General features: G+C 51.2%; 1 protein-coding gene across 2 annotated transcripts in view; it reads left to right on the top strand.

Annotated features, from left to right (window-relative positions):
- Positions 1-22,940, top strand: part of TTC39A (tetratricopeptide repeat domain 39A) — a 62,303-nt gene that overhangs the window by 21,216 nt on the left and 18,147 nt on the right. For both annotated transcript variants that reach the window (XM_064281944.1, XM_064281945.1), the window contains exons 3-12: positions 7,992-8,123; positions 9,454-9,530; positions 10,811-10,878; positions 12,835-12,899; positions 13,487-13,586; positions 15,484-15,549; positions 17,408-17,516; positions 17,987-18,054; positions 18,147-18,206; positions 19,677-19,838. In XM_064281944.1, the coding sequence (XP_064138014.1) occupies positions 7,992-8,123; positions 9,454-9,530; positions 10,811-10,878; positions 12,835-12,899; positions 13,487-13,586; positions 15,484-15,549; positions 17,408-17,516; positions 17,987-18,054; positions 18,147-18,206; positions 19,677-19,838 (907 nt within the window). The remainder of the gene's footprint in view (positions 1-7,991; positions 8,124-9,453; positions 9,531-10,810; positions 10,879-12,834; positions 12,900-13,486; positions 13,587-15,483; positions 15,550-17,407; positions 17,517-17,986; positions 18,055-18,146; positions 18,207-19,676; positions 19,839-22,940) is intronic.

The following is a 22,940-nucleotide window of genomic DNA, read 5'->3' as shown; positions in this document are numbered from 1 at the left end:
ACAGCCTGTGAGCAGCCAGGGCCCTCCCCAAGGTCGCTGTGACTTCCTGGGCCTTACGTTCTTGAGGCCTTTTGTACTCTGATTTCTTGTGCCCAGTGAATCCACTTGGGCTATCTCTCTCATCAAATAATACAACCCCTTTTCTTTGTTTCCCCTCAACGCACCAAAGGCTTGAGTTGTATACCTTACCAAATGTTTTAGGGTAATACTAAGGAGTACTCATTTAGCCAGTTTTCTAACTTTTACTACCTTATTTCTAAATAATATGCTTACACTACTCTTATCACTTTTTTCCAGTTTTTTTTTTAGTTGAGATATAATTCACATACCGTAAAATTCACCCTTATCTCTTTAAAGCCTCATCCATTGGTAGACAAGGATTTAGCTTTCTTACCCCCAACACCACCTACTTTCCATCATCCACCTCTTATCATTCCATCACAATATTTGGCTGAATCAGTAATCAGTGTTTATGTTATTATAACTGTACAATTAGTGTTCATTGCAGAGAGTATATTAGGTTATGTTTCCTTTATGGAGTTAATGATTATCTTTTTTTTTTTCATTTCCCTAATTTGCCGTACATTTATACTTAAATCTTTATAACTGCTCCATCACATCTAATGATCACAAATTTTTTTCCAAAATTCTCAAACATGTCAGGTGGGCTCTCAGTCTTCCCATTTCCTGGGAACTTTTTTTTTTTTGGCCTCTGTCTTTTTCAGACGGTGGGTAGGTCTGCAGGCCACCTCCCAGGTGCTTCTTGGCACTCCCCTTGCCTCTCTCCTGTTTCCTTCATCCTGGATCTTTCTCTCTTTCGTATCCTTTCTCATTGTACTAGATCGTGTCCTCTACAAGTTTCCTAAGAAAGAGAACAGGAATATTATTTTCCCCCTCAGAATTTTGAAGGTGTTAACACCCAGTTTTCTAGCATCTAGTCTAGCTGTGAAAACAAATTTTCCTTACTTTGTGATCTCCCCCACCACCCCACCCCCACTTCTCTGCAAATGTTTAGAATCTTCTCTTTTATCCCTTCAAATCTGAAATGTCACAACGATGTGGCAGGGTGTGGGTCTTTTTGATTCAGTATTTTTTATTTGGAAACTCAGTTCTAGGAAGTTCTCTTGGATGACCATGTTCTTTTCCCTTTCTTGGGATTTTTTTTAAAGTCAGATGTTGGACTTTCTGGATCGATTTCCTTCTAAGCTGCCTATCTTTTTTTCCCTCAGTTTTCCATTTCTTTCTTTTTTTTTCTAACTTCTGGAGGTGTCCTGAACTTTATCATTCAGTCCTTCTGTTGATTTTTCTTTATTTCTCTAATCCTATGATTCATTTCACAGTGGTCTTTATTGTTTTTTTTTCCCCCTTAACATCTTATTCCTGGTTTATGGGTACATTATCTTTATTTAAAAAAAAAAAAATTTTTTTTTAATTTTTTAAAAATAAAAATTTTTATTTTTTTATCTTTATATCTATGTTTGGAAACAAGTGTCCTGGCCTGTAGTAAGCTCTATAATTAGTACTTGATGTTATTATCATCTCAGAATATCACCTCTTTTTAAAATGTTTTATTTCCGTTTGCTGCATAATCTCAGCTTTCTTCAGGTCTCCATTTTCTGTCTTAATGATCGGGGAATCCCATTCTCATAGGGGGCCTTCCTCAAATGTCGGATGATCTCTGGCTGGCTGTCTGGTTGTATTTAAGAACACGTTCACTCAAAGGCAGGCTGGAAGGTCTGTGTGCCAGCAGCCTTCTAACTGGTAGAACTCGCTTTCGAATGATCTGGCAGAGAGCTGGCTGTCAGCATCTGGGTGGGTCAGTTTCTCCAGAAAAGCACTCTTCAGCCCTGGATCTGGATAGCGAACCTCTGGCTGCCTGATTCTGGGGCCAGGGGTCTCATTATGTCTACTGCATACTTTCCTTTAACCCCCCTCTTTTCAGCTTTTTGTCTCTTAGTTGTCATCTGTCATACCTGGTTTCCCCACGTCACCAGGACAGACTTGTTCAATTTCTCTAGACTCAGCTGACCTATTCTATGTAGTGGGGACGTGAGCCCTATTTGCACCTTGGGGAGGTAGCCAGGCTTGCTGAGAGATGGTGGTTCATCTTTTGGGGGAGGAGTAGAGCTTCCAGGGCTACTGATTAAGAAAAAGAGAAGCTAATCAGTGTTTCAGCAATCCCTATGTTAGCGGCCTGCACCTCATCACATCATCTGCAGAGTTCTGGGCCTGAGCAGGGCAGGAAGAGCTAAGTCAGCGCCAAGAGTGTGGCCACTTCGAAGGCAGGCCGAGCCCCATCCTGTTCCCTCCCAGTGTTTTTAGAAGGCTTCCCAGCTCCTCCACTTCCCTCCTGGTTAGTTCCTGTCCCTCATTCACAGGGACCATGATCATAGTCACCTTCCTGTCATTGGAAACTGGCCATGCCCAGGCAATTTGGCTGCCCACCCTGTCCTGCCCCAACCCGAGCACAGACGCTGGCCTTTCTCCTGAAGCCCAGCTAAGACTAGGCCACACCATGGTCTAACTCTAAACTGTCTAAGCTGTTCCTCAGACTTAGGGCCCAGAGTGCAGAAGAAAATATAAAACTGCACTAGGCCCTCAAATTGTGTCTACTATAGGGTCACTAAACCAGCTTTTCCCTCCTTAGCCACCATCACACTAAGGGAATAATATCTCACCTGCCCTCACCTCAGGAAGGCAATCTACCAGGAGTCCCTCAGAGAGGAAATGCTGGTCTCTTCCTGGAAGGAGGTACCCACAGAAACCAATGTTCCTCTCACAGCTCACTGGCAGCAGTTTGTTATTGTTTTTGGGTGCCGTCGAGTCGGTTCTAACTCATAGGAACCCCATGTGACAGAGTAGAACTGCCCTATAAAGTTTTCTTGGCTGTAATCTTTACAGAAGCAGATTTCCGGGCCTTTCTCCCTTGGAGCAGCTGAGTGGGTTCGAACCTCCAACCTTTTAGTTAGCAGCTGAACACTTAACCACTGCACTACCAAAGCTTCTTGGAAGAGGCTTACCTTCTCTTTGTCTTAACCTCCTCCCCATTGCAGAAAAAGTTCTTCCCTTTTGTGTTTTGGAGCTTTTCCCCAAAGGGTATATGCCAGCAACACACTCCCCCTGTCCCCGCCTTGTGACAACCAAAAATATCTCCAGAAATCATCAAATGTCCTCTGGAGGAGGGTGGCAAAATTACCTCCCCACCCCCATTAAGAACCACTGGTCTAGAGAAAGAAAACAATTCTTGCTAAAAAACAGCCCTCCCTCCCCCATTTGTAGCCATTTAGGCTTCAAAAGAAGCTGGGGTCCAGTTTCCTTCCCTGTTTTTCATTGCGCACACTGTCTCATTTGATTGTCCTAATTCTGGCAGTGGGTCTGTGTGCCCTATTGCACTGTAGGTGGCAGTAGGCTTACTCGGCTCCGCTTCCCTGCCTCTGTGCTTGCTTTCCATGTGCTACTTCTTCGATTAGCATTGTCTCCGCTTCCAGTTTGTTTTGCTTAACACAGTGTCTATTCCTAAACACTGTCTCTGGAACATAGTGGTTATTACGTTAGATTTTCTTGATGAATAAATGACCACAGCTCGTAAGTTGTAGGAAAAAAAAAAAAAAAACAAACTTGTTGCCATACAGTGGATTTGGACTCCTAACGACCCTATAGGACAGAGTAAAACTGCCCCATAGGGTTTCCAAAGCTGTAAATCTTTATGGAAGCAGACTGCCACATCTTTCTCCCATGGAGCAGCTGGTGGATTTGAACCGCTGACCTTTCGGTTAGCAGCTTAACCAGGTTGCAGAGTCAGGATTCAAATCCGGCCCCACCCTGGAACAGGGTGGAGCTTATCTTGGCTGGGAGGACTCAAGAGATAGTGAAGGAGGCAGAGAGGGGTGTGGGCAGAGATAAGTTGTGTGGGGGGGGGGTGCAGGAAGTTCAGGGTGTGTCCATACGATGGCCTAGAATTTCTTTGAGGGAAGGGGCAGGCCATCTACCAAGAGTGAGGGGCTGTGAGGGTGCTGGAATGACAAGGAGAGAGGAGAAGGCCTTTCTGAGGACAGCAGTGAATCTGGCTGAGGCCAATGGCCCTGGCTCAGCGTGGTGCCTGTCTACATGACTGGGCAGTTTTCTTCTGCATTGCTCACAGCCTAGAGAGAGCGGGTAGTTGTATGGACCCTGGGCTGAGGTTCCTAACTAGGTGCAGCAGTTTGGGAGGTTTAGCACTATTTTGACAAGTGAGTGGGTGGTATGAGGATGTTAAGTTGGGGGTTAGGAAGAGAAGACGGGTTGGAGGTAGGGGATGGTGTAGTGGGAGTGATGGGTGGGAAGGTTGAGAAGAGTCCAGAAGCAGAGCCATTCTGTGTGATGGTGATGAGGTTCCAGGTGAGACCCATGGGATGTGGGCAGTTGGACAGTGGTCACTGGTTCACTTAGCAACATCTCATGACTGTCATCCATGTGCTGGGCAGTGTGTTGGGTGCTGGGGCTACAGTACAGAGCAAGACATGGGCTGTTCTTAGAGCCCAGCAGGGAAATGGTGAAAGAAGCATTAAGGATAAGCTGTAACGAGAGATCTGCTGGAGGAAATACAGGGACCCCAGCGGGGAAAGGGCTGGTCAGGGAAGGCTTTAGGACTGGTTACACAATTTGTGATGCGGTGGTTAAGAGTTTGACTGCTAACCAAAAGGTCATCAGTTTGAATCCACCAGCCGCTCACTAAAAACCCTTTGGGGCAGTTCTACTCTGTCCTATAGGGCCCCTATGAGTCAGAATCGACTCGATGGCAGTGGGTTTTTGGTTTGTTCAAAAATTTTTAAGAATTTCAAGATGGTGACAGTAGAGCATGAAACCAAGCATGGGGTCCTGTTCAGGGCCCAGTGTGACTGCATCAGTTATACACCCATGAAGCCAGCCCTTGAAGGCTTCCTGGATGAAGTGCTTTTAAGCTGAGACGGGCTGGATGAGAAGGAGTCAGCCAGATGAAGGGGGCATTTGACAGTGCTCCAGGCAGAGGGAACAGCCTGTGCAAAGGCCTGGCTCAGGAACTGAGACACTTGGCCTGACTGGGATATGGAGAGCTGAGGCAGGTCCCAGAAGTGAGAGGACAGGGTGATGGAAGGGTGGAGAGGAGGACAGGGAGATGGGGCCCATGGCTAGAGAACAAGGCCTTAGAGGATCAGGAAGTGGGCTGAGGGGAAGGTTTAATAAGGATGAAGGAGAAGAGGCTTGCCTTCTGTCCTAGAGAAGCCTAGTCTAGAGGTCCTAAGAAAGTGAGGCCCTCGGTCAGGGAGAGCTGCGCTAGAACTAGGGGAACGTGGGGGTGCCCCCCGCAAGGAGCAGTGGCAGCTGAGCCAGGGTAAGGAGGCCCATATGGTAGGGACAAGGGTGGGGCAGGAGGCTGACAAGGACCTGAGGCTTGGCTGCTGGCCGAGGAGGGAAGGTCTGGAGGCCACTGGGTTTAGCTGGCCTCCAAGTGGCCAAGGAGTCCCTAACACCTTGAACTTCCAATGACTCTTCCGTACCTTGCCCACCCTGACAGCCCCAGAGGGTGGGATCCCAGTGGGCATCTTGTCCCAGACCTGAGTCTAATTCAGGCATGAGAGAACTATTGCCCCTTGTGATCTGGATGCTGTATGTACAAACAAGAGCTTTTTGAGGTAGAAACTAAAACTTGGGGGGTCTGAGGTCTGAAGGGGTGTCATACCTATGTACTCCATTTCCCAGCCCAGACTGGGGTTGGGGGCTTGCAGGTGGTGGGCTGGGAAGGGGCCAGGATTCTCAGCCACAGGTGCATGACGGGGCCTTGGGCCTCAGACTAGAAATTCCACTTTGTCTGCCAGCTGCCCAGGTGGGGCCGTCCCTTCTGCTAGTCCCAGCATCAGACTGGGCCCAGCAGTTAGGGCCGGGCAGGTGGGACTGAGTCCTGGACCTAGGTGGGAGAGGCAGAGAAAGGCAAGGGCTTGAGAGTTGAAGAGGCCTGGGGTGGAGGTAGGGGGGCATTGTCTGTATGCTGTCAGGGGAGCCACTCCTCAGGAAGTGTTTAATCCAGGGGAGTGACCCTTGACCCTGGCAGCACTCACATTTATTGAGCATCCGAGATCTGACCCCAGACCTGGGTGTCCTATTTAAGCCACCCTCAGCCCTGTGAGAGAAGGGTTATCATATCCGTTTTATGGAGGAGAAAATTGAGGCTCAGAAAGCCCAGGAGCCTTACCAGCGCTGCACAGCTGGGAACTGGGAAAGCCAAGATTTCAGCCTCTGTCTGAGGTACTCTGAAGCCCAAGTTCTGTCCCCACAGGAGGCCCCCATCTCCTTTCTGCAAACCACAAACTGCAGGCCCTGGGATTAAGTAGTCCCAGCAAAGATCCAGGAGGTGTCCTGGCAGCTACCAGGGCTGGGGAGGAGGGGCACTGGCCTTTTGTTTCCTTCAAAAACCTTTGGTCCTCAAGGATAAAAACACCACAGGTCACCAAGAGTGGGAAAAAAAAAAAAACTTAACATTACAGAAGTGTTTTATGAACACGCAAGGCAGGAAAATGGGTCATGTGATTTTTACGATAAACAGTCTAGAAACCTTAGTCATCTCTCTTTCCTCCAGAGTTCCCAGCCTAAGCCTGGCACTGAGGAGTTTCATAAATAATTAATGAAGGGAGTGAAGGGCGGCAGCACCTACTGTGTGCCAGGCATAGGTTAGCCCCGGGCAGTCCCATGGGACTGGCAGTCCAGCATGTTGTCCCCATTTTGCAGAAGTGGAAATCAAGGCCCACATATATTAAGGGACATCCCCAGTAAAGGGAGAGACTGGCATTGCTGCCCTCTCCATGTGTTAAAGTAAATGTGCCCCCACAACACACCTTAGTTGGGAAGCCTGGGGCTGTGGAGGAGCCGGGGCAGAGGCAGGAGGCTGACGCTTTGTGAGACCTGCTTAGCTCTGCCTGTCACCTGTGTGCTGAGGACAGGGGTGAGGCACCCACAAGCTCTGCCTTTGAGGTGTTCAAGTTTCGGGAGTGAGCTGAGGCCTCTGCCAACATAAATTCAGTGTGACCCGTGCCCGAGTTATTTATAAACACATAATCCTAGAAGAGGGAGCCCTGGATTCCCAGTGGACTTTGAGGCATTTGGAAGCCTTGAGGGATTAATCGTCTTGTGGGGAGATGGTGAAGCCAAAGGCATTTCAAGTTGAGGAACAGCATGGGCAAAGGCCTGGGGGTAAGATTTTCTGGGGGAAAGCTTGTGTGGTTCATTGTTGCCAGGGCTACAGTTGTGTGTGTGTGTGTGTGTGTGTATGTGTGTGCGTGAGAGAGAGAGAGAGAGAGAGAGACCAGATCATGCTGTCAGAAACAGAAGGGACAAGAGGGCTGGAGAGGTGGGCAGGCCTGTAGAGCCCCAGGTGCCAGGCAGTGGGCTTGGGCATTATCTGATGAGATGTGGAAGTCCCTGAAGGGAAGGGTTTAACCAGAGGATGATGGGTGGGAGGGTGGCAGGAGGTAGTGTGGCCAGTGGGGAGGCCAACTTTGTAAGTCCTGGGAGCAGGGATGGGGGCAATGCCCGGGGTGGGGCTTGGGGATGGAGAGAAGGACTCTCCTGGAACCTCATCTGGGACAGGACTTGGGCCAGCCTGCTGGAGGTGGGGGCAGAAGGTACGTCAGGGTCTGGGCGCTGGGAAGGGTGGCCTCAGGCTGACTTATTGCTAAGCCCTTCCTCACAGTAGCCTTCTTGTTGCCATCCCCTCCCCACCCCAAGCCAAACACATGAGAAACTGAGGCTCAGATTGGGAAGTTCACTTAGGGCCACTCAGCAGGAAGAGGAGCTGGGAATGGGAGTCGGGGTCTTTTGAGTGTCAGTGAAAGAGTCAGACCTTGGGCGAGGCCCTTCCCCTCCCTGGACTTCGGTTTCCTCATCTGTAGAATGGGGGAGGAATGGCAGATGTGTGACTTAGGGCCAGCTGCCTCTGAAGTTCTAGGAGTTGATTGCCTCATGCCCCTTCTCTCTGGCAGAACCAAAGAGAGCATGTACCACTCGCTGACGTATGCCACCATCCTGGAGATGCAGGCCATGATGACCTTTGACCCTCAGGACATCCTACTTGCTGGCAACATGATGAAGGAGGCACAGTTACTGTGTCAGAGGTCGGGGGCACAGGAGGGTGCATGAGGGGTGTGAGGCCCACCTTTCTGTCACCCTGGCATATCTCAATGCCTAAAATGCCACTTAGTGCTGCTCCTTTGGACTAAGAGGATGTGTCCCTAAGTGCTAAGAGCTACCCCTGTCAACACCTCCTCAGAAGTCTTGTTGGCTTCCAGGGGCCAGGTCTGACTGGGAGGAATCAAATTCTGACTCTGTCACTTACTAACTCTTTGACCTCATGCGAGTCCTTCTCTGGACTTGACTTTCCTCATCTGTAAAATGGGTGTAATGATATATATGCCATAGTGTTGTTGTGAGGACCGAATGAAGACACCTGCACAGGATCTGGTGTATCATTCGTGCTCAGGTTATCTGCTTGAACAAATGTACTAATAGACCCTGTGTGTTCATGACAGGTGGCATTATCATTCATTCAGCACACACACCTGTTCTGGGTTGGGCCGTATGCTGAGCATTGGCAATTCAGGGAGTCATCAGACCCAGGCGCCTTAGCACCCTTATCACCTGGTCAGAGAGGCAGGCACAGATGGTGACATCCCCGCATGATGCAGGGAAACATGAGGGGTTGTGGGGTCCAGCAGGAGGAGCAGGAAAAGCTTCCCAGGTGAGGTGATGCCTGAGCTGGGTCCTGCGGGGCAACTAGGTGCTGGCCAGGCCTAGGCAAGAGGGGACGAGAATCTAAGCAGAGGCAACAGTAGAGACAAGGGGTAAGAGAGCCCTGGATTTGGGGGAGCTGCCAGGAGTTCACTGTGGCTGGATCGTCCCACGGGAGGGGCAGGAGAGGCGGTCAGAGCCTGTGGGCCCTAGAAACCTGCCAAGAGCCCAGGCTGCATGCACAGGGCAGTGCGGGGCCACAGGGGTCCTGCGCAGGGAGAGTGTTTGAGAAAAATTCCTCTGCAGACAGGTGGAGGGTGAACAGGCACAAAGACCTGCGTGGGCAGGGGTGGGAGACCAGGTGGGGCACAAGGTCACCTGAACTAAGGAGAGGAATACAAAGGTGAGACAGGATGGGAGCTGCCAACAACAGCATCAACCAGACTGGAGAACTGCTCTGATGGGGCTCCCTGTATACAGCAGCCCGTGATTAATACAGAGGTTCGTTGTTCCCATTTTACCAATGAGAAAACAGGCTCAGGGAGGTAAAGTGACTTTTTTTGCCAGAATCTCAAACTTTCTCTGTCTGACCCCAAAACCCCTGTTGTTTGTGCTAGCACTGCCTCCCTAAGAATTCTCCAAAGAATGAGGTGACCCGGCACCTAGCCCCCCTCTCTCTCCCTCATTGAATGACCTGAACCCCCTTTCCCTCTTCAGGCACCGGAAGAAGTCCTCCGTAACAGATTCCTTCAGCAGCCTGGTGCACCGCACCACTATGGACAAATTCACGGAAGGTGTGGCATTCAGATGGCATCCTGACCCCTCCAGCCCCAGGCAGCCCGGCTCCAGCCGCAGGCAGGGGTGGGAAGGGGCAGTTATTCTCCCAGCCATCACCGAGAGGGCCTGACCCTGGCCTAGATGCTGGGATACCAATGGGTCAGACCTGGGGCCTTTTGAGGAATAGCTCTCAGGTGAGGGTGTTAGAGCAGGTGAGAACACTTACCTGACAGCATTCGGGGCTGAAAACCTGGAAGCCAAGGAAAGGAAAAGTTGCCACAAGGTCCATGTGCTTTCTTCCATGGGCTTAGAGTTGTGCGTGTAGTTAGGTTTACTGGTTTAATTAGCTTAGCGAGCTCATGTCCCCACAAGGGGAATGTGGTTTTAGAAGCTGACACGGAGAAGAGACAACAGACAGCAGTGGAAGAGATGGCCTGGGCTGCTTATGGCGTCTTTGTGCCGTGAACATCTGTGGCCGGCAGCAGTGGAGGTAGCAGTAGTCAACCAGGAGCAATTTGGGGCTCTTCAGTGCAGGAGCAAACAGCCTTACCCACCTCAAGAGCCCTTGAGGGTCCCAGCCCAAGCAATGCATCTGATGGCTCCACTCCCCTCCATCATACCTCTTGTGGCTCCCTGCTGCCTCCCTGCACAGGAGCAAGTCTGTAATCCTCCCCCAATTGTCAAGGCCCTTTACAACTGGGCTCTGAGCCTTATCTTCCCCTACCTCCTGAATCTCTCCCAACCTAACCCCCATCTCAGCTACCTTCTGTGTTTCACCTGTCCTCGAACATCTGAGTTCTTTGGCCTCCCTAGGCCTCTGCCTAGAAAGCCCTTCCTGCCTCGTCCTTCCATTTCTTTTTCAACTCAGATGTCCTTTCTTCTGGAAGTGTTCCCTGAATCCCTGGGTTGTGTTGGGTCCCCTCCCCTTATTCCCATAGCCCCTGGGCTTGCCTGGATACTATCTTCTTCCTTCGTCCATTCAATCCAGTGCCACCTCCTTGCCCAGCACTGCTTGCAGGCACTAAGGGCACAGCTTCTACAGTGAGGCTTGACAAACGAGAGCAGGGTGGGCAGAGGAGTCAGGCAGTAGATGAAGGCAAGAAATGTCAGCTACTGTGGGCCAGTGGTGGTGCTGTGAGGGAGCCAGGCCTGGGGAACAGGGTAGAGATGGGTGCAGCGGGGATGGGTGCTGACATAGATGCCCTTTGCCTTTTGGAAAGTGGGGGTGCGGGGGATTTGGCCTAAGACTCCTGCCAAGATCCCAGGAGGCTGCAGGGATTTGGTTTTCTCCCCACAGAGGAAATCCACGCTGAAGTCTGCTACGCAGAGTGCCTGCTGCAGAGAGCAGCCCTGACCTTCCTGCAGGTAGGGACCAGCCACTTGCACAAGAAGCCCAGGCATTTCAGAAGAAGATCAGTCACTGTGTCCAAGCCCGAAGTGTCTTTAGCCACCATGATGCAGCCCCTCCTTATTGTTCAGGCAAGGTCTGAGGCTCAGCCACCCCAACACTCCTGGGCCCCAGCCAAGCCCAATGACAGAGGTAATATCCTCACCTCCTCACACACTGAGCACACATGTCACCAGGATGCTGCTTCCACCTGTGACTGCTGCTTTTCCCATTAAGGTTCACATGGGAGGGATAGGCATCATCACAAAGCCTGTCTGACACCTGGTTTATACAACACCTATGATGTACCAGGCTTTTTGCATACATTACAGGTATATTGCTTTTCTGTACCTTACATACATTACATATTTGTATAGATGTTTATGTACATTCTTTAACCTTCATCTCACAGGCCTGCAAAGGCGAGATATAGAGAGGAGGACTCACTTTCCCAAGATCACGTGGTTAGCAACTGGCAGAGCTGGGATTTGAACCCAGGTCTGGCCAACTTGGAATCCATGTCTTCTCTCCTTACCACACAGAAGGAAGTTTGGTGAATTATGAGAACTAAAACATTACAATTTTACCAAAAAGGTCTGGGTTATAATTATAACAAGTAATCATCATGATACCTGTGTATAAGGGTGGAGAAGTGTGTATTAATTTTAATGTTGGGGTGCTGTTTATTTTTGTTTTTCACTTGAGGTCTTTTTGGACCTCAAAAACAATGTGGATTAAATCCTTGGTTTAGTACTCACTGGGGTAATTGTGGAAACCCTGGTGGCGTAGTGGTTAAGTGCTACAGCTGCTAACCAAGAGGTCGGCAGTTCGAATCCACTAGGCGCTCCTTGGAAACTCTATGGGGCAGTTCTACTCTGTCCTATAGGGTTGCTATGAGTTGCAATCAACTCGATGGCAATGGGTTTTTCATTATATTATCACAAATAACAAATACCCACAAATCCCACCCAACTGGAGAACAGAAGGTTGGCAGTAACTTTCCTCTTCATCTAGGCTCCTCCCTACCCCCCCACCTCCTTCCACCCAGGAAACCACTACCTGGAGGTTTGTATTTATCACTCCCTGTGCTTTTTTTTGTTTGTTTGTTTTTTTAAATAGCTTCATCAGATTCCTCTTCATACCTGAACAGCATATTGTTAAGTATTAGATAATTTTGAACTTCATATGGCCTCAAACCGTATTGCCGTGGAGTCGATTCTGATTCATAGTGACCCTATAGGCAGAGTAGAACTGCCCCATAGAGTTTCCAAGGAGCCCCTGGTAGATTCAAACCACTGACCTTTTGATTAGCAACCATAGCTCTTAACTACTACACCACCAGGTTTTCCTCAAGCCATCTGGACTTGCTTTTTTCACTCAACCTGATGTGGCTACATACTGTTCCCTTACATGAATATACCACAGTTTATCTGTTCTGTTGATGGGCGTTGGGGCTGTTTCTGGTTCTTGGCTATTATGAACAGTTGTGCTGTGAACATCCTTGAACATGTCCCCTGCAGCCCATCCATTCCTCTTGGGTGTATACCCAGGAGTAGAACTGCTAGGTGGTAGGTATCGATGCTTTAAATTACAAGTGTGATAAATACCTGCATTTTGTAAAAACACAAATGACCATCCCTCCCCCCTTCCTGCAGTCCCTCCCCCTAGAGGAAGGCTGTTAACTATCAGGTGTGTCTCCTCCAGACCCTTCTCCCAGAACATAGCTATGTATAAACTGTATAAGGGTGGTTGTGGTCCAACTCTGGGCATTTTAGAAGTTGTGTTTGGCAAATAAGAGCTCATCTCAAATCCAAGGGATAGTGAATCCTTGTTTGGCTGACCCACCCCCTTAGGGCGCCTCATAGAGCTGGGCACGGGGGGGACCCTACGGCTGCCCACCCAGTCCCAGATCTTAGCATCTCTCCCTCCTGCAGGATGAGAACATGGTGAGCTTCATCAAGGGTGGCATCAAAGTCCGAAACAGCTACCAGACCTATAAGTGAGTGGAGCTGGCCATGGTGTCATGGGAGGCCTGGGGTCTGCAGTGTCTACCACCCTGTCCCCTCAAGCTGCTGTGTGGGGTAGAGAGCACTGGCTGGAGGCAGGAAGCCCAGAATGCTGTGTGACCTCAGACAGATTTCTGCACACTCAGGACCTCAGTTTTCTGGAATTCTTTTTCCTTGGTTTTTCTGTTTCTGTTCATTCAGCCCCCTGAGGGTGTACTGTGTCTGACCCTGTGCTAGGGGAAAATAAGCCACAGATTCTGCGCAAACAGCTTTGGGCCAGGGTCGGGGGTGGGGGTTGGTGGCGGGCAGGCACGGGAACAACAGTTTTGAGAACAGCAGCAGAGCTCCTACACATTAGCTGTGGCCCAGCCTATGCGGCTGAACTTCAGGGGCAGGGGGTGTGCGTCACCCAGTGGGAGGTGGGGCTAGAAATCCTCCAGTGTCAGCTCTCCAGGTTGCCAGACAGCTACAGACCCAACACCAGGGAGTTGAGATTAGCTCAGGAGGGAGCTTTGTGTCTGCCTAGAGATGGGGCCCAGCCCCCAAAATGTGGCTAAAATAGGATTTTGTCTCTCCACAGGGAGCTGGACAACCTCGTCCAGTCCTCACAGTACTGCAAGGGGGAGAACCACAGGCACTTTGAAGGAGGTGTGAAGCTTGGTGTAGGTGCCTTCAACCTGGTGAGTGGGAGTGCCCTCTCCTGCCCCATTCCCACCATGTCTGGGCTCAAGGTAAATCTCCCCTACATGGCCATGACCCACTCAGGGTCTCTGCTGGGTGCTTGCTGTGCCTGGCCCCCTGTGCTGGGTACCAGGCCCAGAAAGGAATCAGATGTGTTGCCAGCCTTGCGTGCTGGGGCCAGCTCAAGAGAGCTAATTCCACGCATTTCTTCCCACATCAAGTTGGTAGTTTGAAATTGGCAATGGGGGTAGTATTTATGTTGTTGTTGTTAGGTGCCGTTGAGTTGATTTCAACTCAGAGCAACCCCCGGTGTGTCAGAGTAGAACTGCACTCCATAGGGTTTCAGTGGTTGATGTTTTGGAAGTAGATTGCCAGACAAATCTTTTGAGGAGCTTTTGGGTGGACTCAAACCTCCAACCTTTCAGTTAGCCCCTGAGCATGTTACCATTTACAGCACTGAGGGACTCCAGAAATTGACAAACACCAACACAAATCAGGGCTCTTTCTACCCTGGGAGAGCTGGTTGTTAAACATTTGCCAGCAGCAGAGAAGGAGACAGGCTGGAAACAGCTGGCGCCCCACAGGGAACAGAGAACCAAGTCTCCTTCCTGGGGGAGTTGGGGAAGGTTTCTGCAGGAGGTGGTGGAAGTGGGGTATTTGAGCTGGATCTTGAAGGATACGTAGAATTTTCCCAGGTGGGGAAGGTCATTTCAGGCAGAGGGAACAGCGTTAGCTGAGACAGGGAAGCTTGGAAGAGCATGGCCTGCTCATAGGAGGAAGAGCTTCTCATGGAAGATTCAGACCACCTGCCCTAGGTGAACAGGGGCCTTTCCAAAAGTGCAAGGTGGAGGTGCTTCTCTCACCTCCATGTAAAAAAGCCTGTCAAAGAGCAGGCCTTGGGGCCAGGGTCTCTGCCCTGCTCTGGCCTCCAGTTTCCTCATATGTAAAGTGGGAACGGTGATCCTGATCCAGGAGCTGAGAAATACAAGCTACCACAGTGCATTGGATGCTCTACAAGGTTATAGCCGAACAATCCTGAGTTCAAGAGGTAGCTCCACCTCTCATGAGGTGTGGGGCCTTAAGTCTTGTCATCTGTCCGTACCTCTGTTTCACCATCTGTTAAATGGGGCAATGATCCCTTCCTTGTGGGTGCAGTGGTGATTCAGTAGTAGAATTTTCACCTTCCATGTGGGAGACCCAGATTCGAAGCCTGACTGATGCACCTTAAGCGCAGCTACTACCCATCTTTCATTAGAGACTTATGTGTGGCTACAATGCTGAACAGGTTTCAGCAGAGCTTCCAGACTAAGACAGACTAAGAAGAAAGGTCTGGCAATGGACTTTCAAAAATCGGCCAGTAAAAACCTTGCTGGTCACAATGGTCCAATCCTATTGCCATGAGTCACAGGCCGTCTTGATGGCAGCTAACAACAGCAATCCCGTCTTTTCAGGGCTGTCCTGAGGATCAAATACAACGACAGAGCCCCTGACACGAAGTAGGGACTTGGTGGAACAGCAGCAGCAACATCAGCTAACGACTATGTGTAGGCCCCGTTCTGTGTGCTTTACTTACATGAGTGTTTTCTATCTGCACAATACCCCTACGAGGTAGAGGCTATTATTACCGTTTTACAGATGAGGAAACTGAGGCACGGAGAGGATATGTAACTTCCTCAGGGTGACCCCACTGGGAGTGGTGAAGCTGGGATTTGGACGCGGACCCTCTGTAGTGCCTCTTTTCCTGGGGAAGTTCACAGGTCAGAAAGCCAGGTGTCATCTTGGTGGTTCTAGAGAAAGGGCTTTATCCCCAGGATCACCCCCAGACTCTGGGGGGTTTGGGGACTGAGAGGGGCAGCTTCCGTCCCATCACATGCCCACCTGCCTCTGTTCCTGCAGACGCTGTCCATGCTTCCTACTAGAATCCTGCGGCTGCTGGAGTTTGTGGGGTTTTCAGGAAATAAGGTAACTACCTGCCTCCTGGCCCCCCACCCCCAACCCTCTCGGCCCCAGGACTGGAGCTGGGATGTCTAAGATGAGGAAGAGGGGTTGCAGGGCCTGGGTGCCGGTCCTGGCTTAGCCCCCTCAGTGTGTGGTCCTGGACAAGGCCCAAATCTCTCTGGGTCTCAGTTTCCTCTCCTGTCAAATGGGGCCAGTGATCCCTGCCCGGTCCCTCACAGGGTGGAGAGGCTTTGGGGTAAGCGTGGGTGGGAAGGACAGCCTTGTGCAGTGCCCAGGGGTCATACTTTCTGAGCCTCGCAGGTGTCACTGCTTTACTTCAGACCTTGAGCAAGCCCTTTTCCCCACCGCCCCCGTCCCCGACCGTTTTCTGGTGCTACCACCTCATTGGAGAGATGGGCAGGGGAATCCCTACCAAGCATCAGGCCTTGGGGGCAAAGGGGGTGGGAGGAATCAGAGAACTCAAGCACCTAGAGCCTTTACCAAGAGCAGGAACTGGAGTTTGAGGTAGGAGCCCCAGTTTCAAGGTAGCTAATCAGGGAGGGCTTCCCAGTGGAGGAGGCCCCATGTAGGTGAAGGAGCACTGGATGGGAATTCAACAGACCTGGGTCAGTCCAGCCTCATTCCCTTCTCCCTGGGACTCTGAGCAAGTCCCTCCTTCCTCTGAGCCTCTTTTTGGTAAAATGAGGCGATTGGACCAGATAATCGTTTTCTGAACTTGGAATTTTTCAGGCCCTTGCTGATTACTTTCTTATTTGGCGTGATAAGAAAGTAATCATAACAATAAATACTATGAAGACCAAGCAATCTTAAGAAAGCCCAGCCAGATTGCGTGGTCTGACAAAGCTGCTTCTCTTTGTGAGAAAGGGAGCTTAGTGGCAGAGGAGGGGGCATTGAAGACACAATAGCCCCGGCTTAGGCTCAGAAGGACTGAAAGCAAACCGAGAAGGGAAAGCCCTCACTTTGACTCAGCGTTTCCTAGCGCCCGCCTTGAGGACCCTGAGAAGGGCTGGGTTGCCATCTGTGGTGGGTGGCCATGCTTAGTGAGACACTGGCTGAAAGCACCAGAGGTTCCTTTCAGTTTTGTTTTAAGAAGGTCCCTGGGAAATGAGTAAGATTTGGGGGCAATGACAGGAGGGAACAGCACAAGAGAAGGCCCAGAGCAGAGAAAGTATGGCCCCCTTGGCAAGGAAGAGAGGGCACTGAGAGGCTTCCACCTCCTTTCTTTTGCCTTTGTCCTGAAGGCAGGGCAGCTTTTGAAGCAGAGGTCAGGCAGGTGAGATTTGTGTTTTAGAAAGAACACCCTGGAGGACAGACAGGGGCAGAGACTGCAGGCAGGGAAACAAGTGGTGTCTGGCCCCTAACTCCTCCCCAGCCAGGCCTGGAGCCTTCTCCTCCAGGAAGACATCCTGGATCCCAGTTCTCATGGCCCCATCTGTGCACTGAGTACAGGGTTAGGATTATTTGCCTCCACATCATTCCTCCTCCCCCACCAGGTCTGGGGCTGCTCAGGGGGCCCAAGCGGCCACCACAGGGTGGTGAAGCAGGCCTAGGGATCTCAGTGAATAAAGAGAGGAGTGGAGGAGGGCCTTTTGAGGGGGTGGGGGACACCTGGCTAGGCATCCATGTCCCCTTCCCCCAGGAATGTGGCTGAGGCACTGAGAGGGCTAGCCCCTCACTCAGGGTCACACAGCGCAAGAGCAGCTGACCCTACCTCCAGAGTTCCAGGCTTATGGTCCAGTGCTCTCTCACCCAGGCCTCACAGCTGTCCAGGGACCTCGAGGCCCCTGCTTCTCTCTGGGCCCCAGGGTGGGCCCAGGGAGCCCAGGCTTCGCCAGCCTCAGCCTCTCCCCTGTGCCCCCAGGACTACGGGCTGCTGCAGCTGGAGGAGGGCGCATCGGGACACAGCTTCCGCGCCGTGCTCTGTGTCATGCTGCTGCTCTGCTACCACACCTTCCTCACCTTTGTGCTTGGTAGGGGCCCCGAGGGGCGAGGGAAGTGCTGACGCCCCTGGGCTTTGGTGAGCTTTAACAGCAGGGTGAGGGGGCGAGGGGCTGAGGGGCGGCACTAAAACCAGAAACGTAACAGCCGCATCAACTGGCCTGGGCTCTGTCCCCACAGCGTGACCTGGTTCCCTCAGTTTTTACCTGTGAGATGGGGATGGTTGTGGCCACCTTGTAAAGCTTTTGAGGATGCTGTAGGCAGCCACTTGTTCTGGATATAGCCTTGGCCAGCATGGGATCCTGGTTAGGAACCCTATGATATACCAGGGCAGTAGCTGCACTATCTTATTTAATCCTCACCTCACCCTGGAGATAGGAAGTGTTATTATCCCCAGTTCACAGAGGGTGAAATGGAGGCCTGAGAGGCCCCCTGGTAGGTTGCTGGGAGGATCACAGGAGTTGATGGTGGTGACGTGTGTTGTGTCCCCCACCTCCTCCAGGCACCGGGAACGTCAACATCGAGGAGGCAGAGAAACTCTTGAAGCCCTACCTGAAACGCTACCCTAAGGTGAGCCCCGACCCCCCGCTGGACAACCTCAACCTGGCTGTGGCCCGCGGACCCAAATGGATTCACACGGACCCACACGCATGTCCTTGCAGGGCGCCATCTTCCTGTTTTTCGCTGGGCGGATTGAAGTTATTAAAGGCAACATTGACGCAGTGAGTGATGGGCAGGGAGTGATTGGTGGTGAGTGAGGGCGGGGAGTGATGGGCGGGGGAGTGATGGACATGGAGTGGTGGACGGGGAGTGATGGGCGGGGGAGCGATGCGGGGGAGTGATGGGTGGGGAGTGATGGGCGGGGGAGTGATGGACACGGAGTGGTGGACGGGGAGTGATGGGCGGGGGAGTGATGCGGGGGAGTGATGGGCGGGGGAGTGATGGACACGGAGTGGTGGACGGGGAGTGATGGGCGGGGGAGTGATGCGGGGGAGTGATGGGTGGGGAGCGAAGGGCGGGGGAGTGATGGGTGAGGAGTGATGGGCGGGGGAGTGGTGGACATGGAGTGGTGGACGGGGAGTGATGGGCGGGGGAGTGATGGACATGGAGTGGTGGAGGGGGAGTGATGGGCGGGGGAGTGATGGACATGGAGTGGTGGACGGGGAGTGATGGGCGGGGGAGTGATGGACATGGAGTGGTGGACGGGGAGTGATGGGTGGGGGAGTGATGGACATGGAGTGGTGGACGGGGAGTGATGGGTGGGGGAGTGATGCGGGGGAGTGATGTGTGGGGAGTGATGGGCACTCCAGGCCAGTGGGAAGCCAGACACATGGAGGCATACCTCAGGGACTGAGCTAACTGGCAGGAGGGCCCCAAGAGCCAGTGAGAGAGCAGAGGTGGGAAAAGCCATTCCAAGTGAGGCAGTCTGGGGAAGCTTAGGGAGGAGATGGCATTTGTGGTGAGTACGATTTTGACAGAGAGATGGAGAAATTAAAGGTACCCCTGGCAGAGGGAGGGGCTTGAATGAAGCAGAGAGAGGGGAAAGGCCCTGTGTGTTTTAGGGCTCAGTGATTAGGCTGTAACCTGGTAAATAGAGTGGTGGGGAGAGGGCAGCAGTGAGACCTTGAAGGCCTGGCTGAGGAGTCTGGACTTCATAGGTGGTAGGGAGCCAGTGAAGGCTTTTGAGATGGAGAGGCTCATAATCCTGGAAGAGACCCCAGCACTGAGCCAAGGCCCAGGGCAGACTCTACAATGTGGAGTTCTGGGGTGTCTAGCTGGCCCTAGCAGTGATTTTTCAGGCAGCAGGACAAGTGTCCTAAGCCCAGGTACTTCGTAGAAGCTACTGGAATCCTTGGGCTTTGCTCTGAGGCACAGACATCATCATATCATTGTGATATTGATATTGATATTTCCCACTCCATTATGGCTCTAGTCCTCATTTTGTGCCTGGGAAACCAGAGTCCCAGAGAGGGGACATAGCTGTGCCCAAGATCACTTAAGACTTTGGGCGTAGAACCAGCACTGGAGGCCAGATCTCCTGGCTCTTCTGTCCCACCTGAGCCTGGCACAGGGCTGGACCACCATGCACTGGAGAAGCCTGGGCATGCTGTGGGGGTGGGAGGGCGTGGAGGGTGCAAGGTGGGGTGTGGCCAGTGGGCACCCACTGAGGTGCTGACTGGCGGGCCCCGCAGGCTGTCCGGCGGTTTGAGGAGTGCTGTGAGGCCCAGCAGCACTGGAAGCAGTTCCACCACATGTGCTACTGGGAGCTGATGTGGTGCTTCACCTACAAGGGGCAGTGGAAGATGGCCTACTTCTACGCCGACCTGCTCAGCAAGGAGAACTCCTGGTCCAAGGTGGGCTGACACCACATGTTGGGGGGCTCTGGGTGCCTAGACTAACCTGAACTGACCACAAGCCCACAGGCCAAGGTCCAAACTTCTAACTGAACACAGGTGTCAGCTGGAATTTAAGAAGAATCATAAATTGTAACAGGACTCAGAGCTGGAAGACACTGAAGATCCTGAGGAGCAGAGAAACTTTAGAACTACTATGTGTTGGTCAGAATTTTTGGTCACAAGGGACAGACATGTGACTCACATGGTCTAGGCCAGTGCTGGCCAATAGAACTTTCTGCTATGGTGGAAATGTTCTAGTTCTGTATGAACCAATGTGGTAGCCACTATCCACATATGCACAGTGAGTGCTTGAAATATGGCTAGTGCAATTGAGAAACTGAATTTTTAATTTAATTTTAATTAAAATATAGCTACATGTAGCTAGTAGCCACTATAGGGCTGCACAGTTCTAAAACACAAAAGGTTCATTGGCTCAAAAAACTGAAAATTCTAGACACATTTGAATTCAGGTAGGGCTAGATCCAGAGATTCAAATTATGTCATCTGGCCTCGGTCTTGCCATTTGTGGCTACGCTTTCCTCTGTGACATCTTTGTTATATAGGCAGGTGTTTAACCAAAGTCCCGGGGTTGAGCCTCTTTGGTCTGGCCTAGGTCACATGTCAATGCCTGGAAACAGAAGGGGTGAGATGATTCCCTGTGGACCAAGAATAGAGGAAAAATGAGGTGATGTACCCAAAAGAAGTATGTGTGTATGTTGGGGTCATTGAAGAGATGCCATGTAGGCAAAACAAAACAGATGGCCTCCTTCGATGAAAACTCAAAACTTCACGTGGTAAATGTTAAATAAATAGCAGTCGTTATATCATGGTTTAAGGAGTCTTGGTGGCACAGTGGATAAGCACTCGGCTGCTAACTGAAAGGTCAGCAATTTGAATCCACCAGCCCCTCCAAGGAATAAAGATGTGACAGTCTGCTTCTATAAGGATTACAGCCTTGTAAACCATACAGGGCAGTTCTACTCTGTCCTATACGGTCCCTATGAGTTGGAAACAACTTGAATGCAACGGGTTTGGTTTGGTTTATACCATAGTTAGGAGCGCTGTGGCACAATGGTTAAGCATTCGGCTACTAACCAAAAAGTTGACAGTTCGAACTTAGAAGCGGCTCTGTAGGAGAACTGGCAATCTGCCTTCCATAAAGATTACAGCCTGGAAAACCCTATGGGGTAGTTCTACTTTGTCACATGGAGTCGCTATCCACTCGACAACAACCAACAACAACGAGTGATTATAGCACAGAAGTCTGAATCCAGAGTCTTAGATTACTGTACTTTTACACAAATAATGTGCACCTTCTATACCGGTTTGCCAACCACGCCCTCCGCCAGCAAGTTATTTTCATAAGCACGCTAGGCTAATTTTTTTGACGTAGCACGCTTACGAAAATACCTTGCTGGGGGAGGGTGCAATAGGAAAACCAACATAGAAGGCACACATTATTTGTGTAAAAATGAGGTAATAAGCATCAGAGGTCATCTAAGCTGATGCTGGACTAATAATAGCACGTGTGTCTCAATTATCTTATCCCTTGCCCACAGCAGACATCACTAATCAATCCTGGTGCTCTTTTCCACGAGCCTGGCTGTGACCTACATACCTTCTCCACACAGCACTCCAGGCAGCTGTTAGCACTGATCTGAGTTGATGCCTGTCCAGGGTCCTGATTGTTATCTGCATCTAGTCCCTATTCCTCATCCTCCCCAACCTCTGCATGGAAGTTCCTCTTCAGTACCCCTGCCTGGGAACCAAGCTGAAGGGGAATTCTCTCTTCAGTTTGAATCCACCAACTGCTCCTTGGACACTCTGGGGGCAGTTCTACTCTGTCCTGTCAGGTCACTGTGAGTCAGAATCAACTTGATGGCAGTAAGTTTGGTTTGGTTTGGTTCAGGGCAGAAGGGGATGGGTGAGGGAGCAGCCTTTTACTGAGTTCTTCCTATGTACCTCACACTTGCCATTTCCTCCACACCACATCCAACGAGGCGGGCACATGAGGAACACGAAGGGTGGGAGTATGTGTGTGACCTTCCCAGACCACACAGCTGTTGGTGGCAGACACTGGATTGGAAGACAGTTCTATGTGATTCAAAGGCCGAAGCTTTTTTCCTTCTCCACAAACCCTCCCAAGGAGGCCCGGCTTGCCCTGAGATCACCCTGCTGTTGAAGGTGCTTCCTCAGGCCCAGCCTGTGGGCTCGCCATCCATTCCTCATCACCTCCCACTCCCAACAAGAACAAAGCCTCGTGGAATCTTTTTGAGTTAAAAGGGACTCTAGGAGCCTTCCTGTGGAGTGAGGCGAGCAGCTGGGTCCACTGGGGCACAGGAGGCCTAGCATGGCCACACAGCTGCTGTGAGAGGCAGAGGGAGGGCCAGGCCGCCCAGGTGTCAGGATGTGAGTATGTGGCTGTGAGTCCCGGCTTGATCCTCAGCTCACTATGTGACTTGAGGGGTAGCCCTTCTCTATTTGTGAAACACTCAGGGTTTTCTGTGTAAATGGGGTTTATAGCAGCTTAAGTTTGGGAGATTTATTCATTCCTAATCTCCAGCACTTGGCTACCACAGCGCCCACCAACCCTAGCTCTGGAGGCTTGGCCTGTGGCCATTGCCATATCTGCTGAGCATCACCTCTGCCTGGACTGTTGCAAGTCTTCTCTGTGGAAGCCTTTAAGCTTTCGCCAGTGCTTGCAGCCTAGGGGTTGAGACAGCCAGTAACCTGCTGTTGACAACTGTGTGCTCGCTGCAGAGGAGCTCAAAGGCAGCCCTGGGCAACCCAGCCAAGGGGACAAGGAAGGCTTCTGGAAGAGGAGATGGCTGAGCTGAGTCTTGAAGGAGGAGGAATTAGGTGGGGGAGGGGAGAAAGTAAGGGGCACTCCAAGCAGAGAGAACAGCAAGAGCAAAGACTCAGAAGCCAGGGTGCTGCCAGGAAGTTCTGTATCACCAGATTCAAGGAATAAAATGCAGCAGGTACCATGGAGAGGCGCTTCCTCCACAAAGCTACTTGCCATAAACTTTTTTTTTTAATAATTTTTATTGTGCTTTAAGT

The sequence above is a fragment of the Loxodonta africana genome, chromosome 3 (genome assembly GCF_030014295.1).
Source record: "Loxodonta africana isolate mLoxAfr1 chromosome 3, mLoxAfr1.hap2, whole genome shotgun sequence".
Taxonomy (NCBI): domain Eukaryota; kingdom Metazoa; phylum Chordata; class Mammalia; order Proboscidea; family Elephantidae; genus Loxodonta; species Loxodonta africana.
The sequence above is the reverse complement of the archived record's forward strand: the minus strand, read 5'-3'. Positions and strand labels throughout refer to the sequence as shown.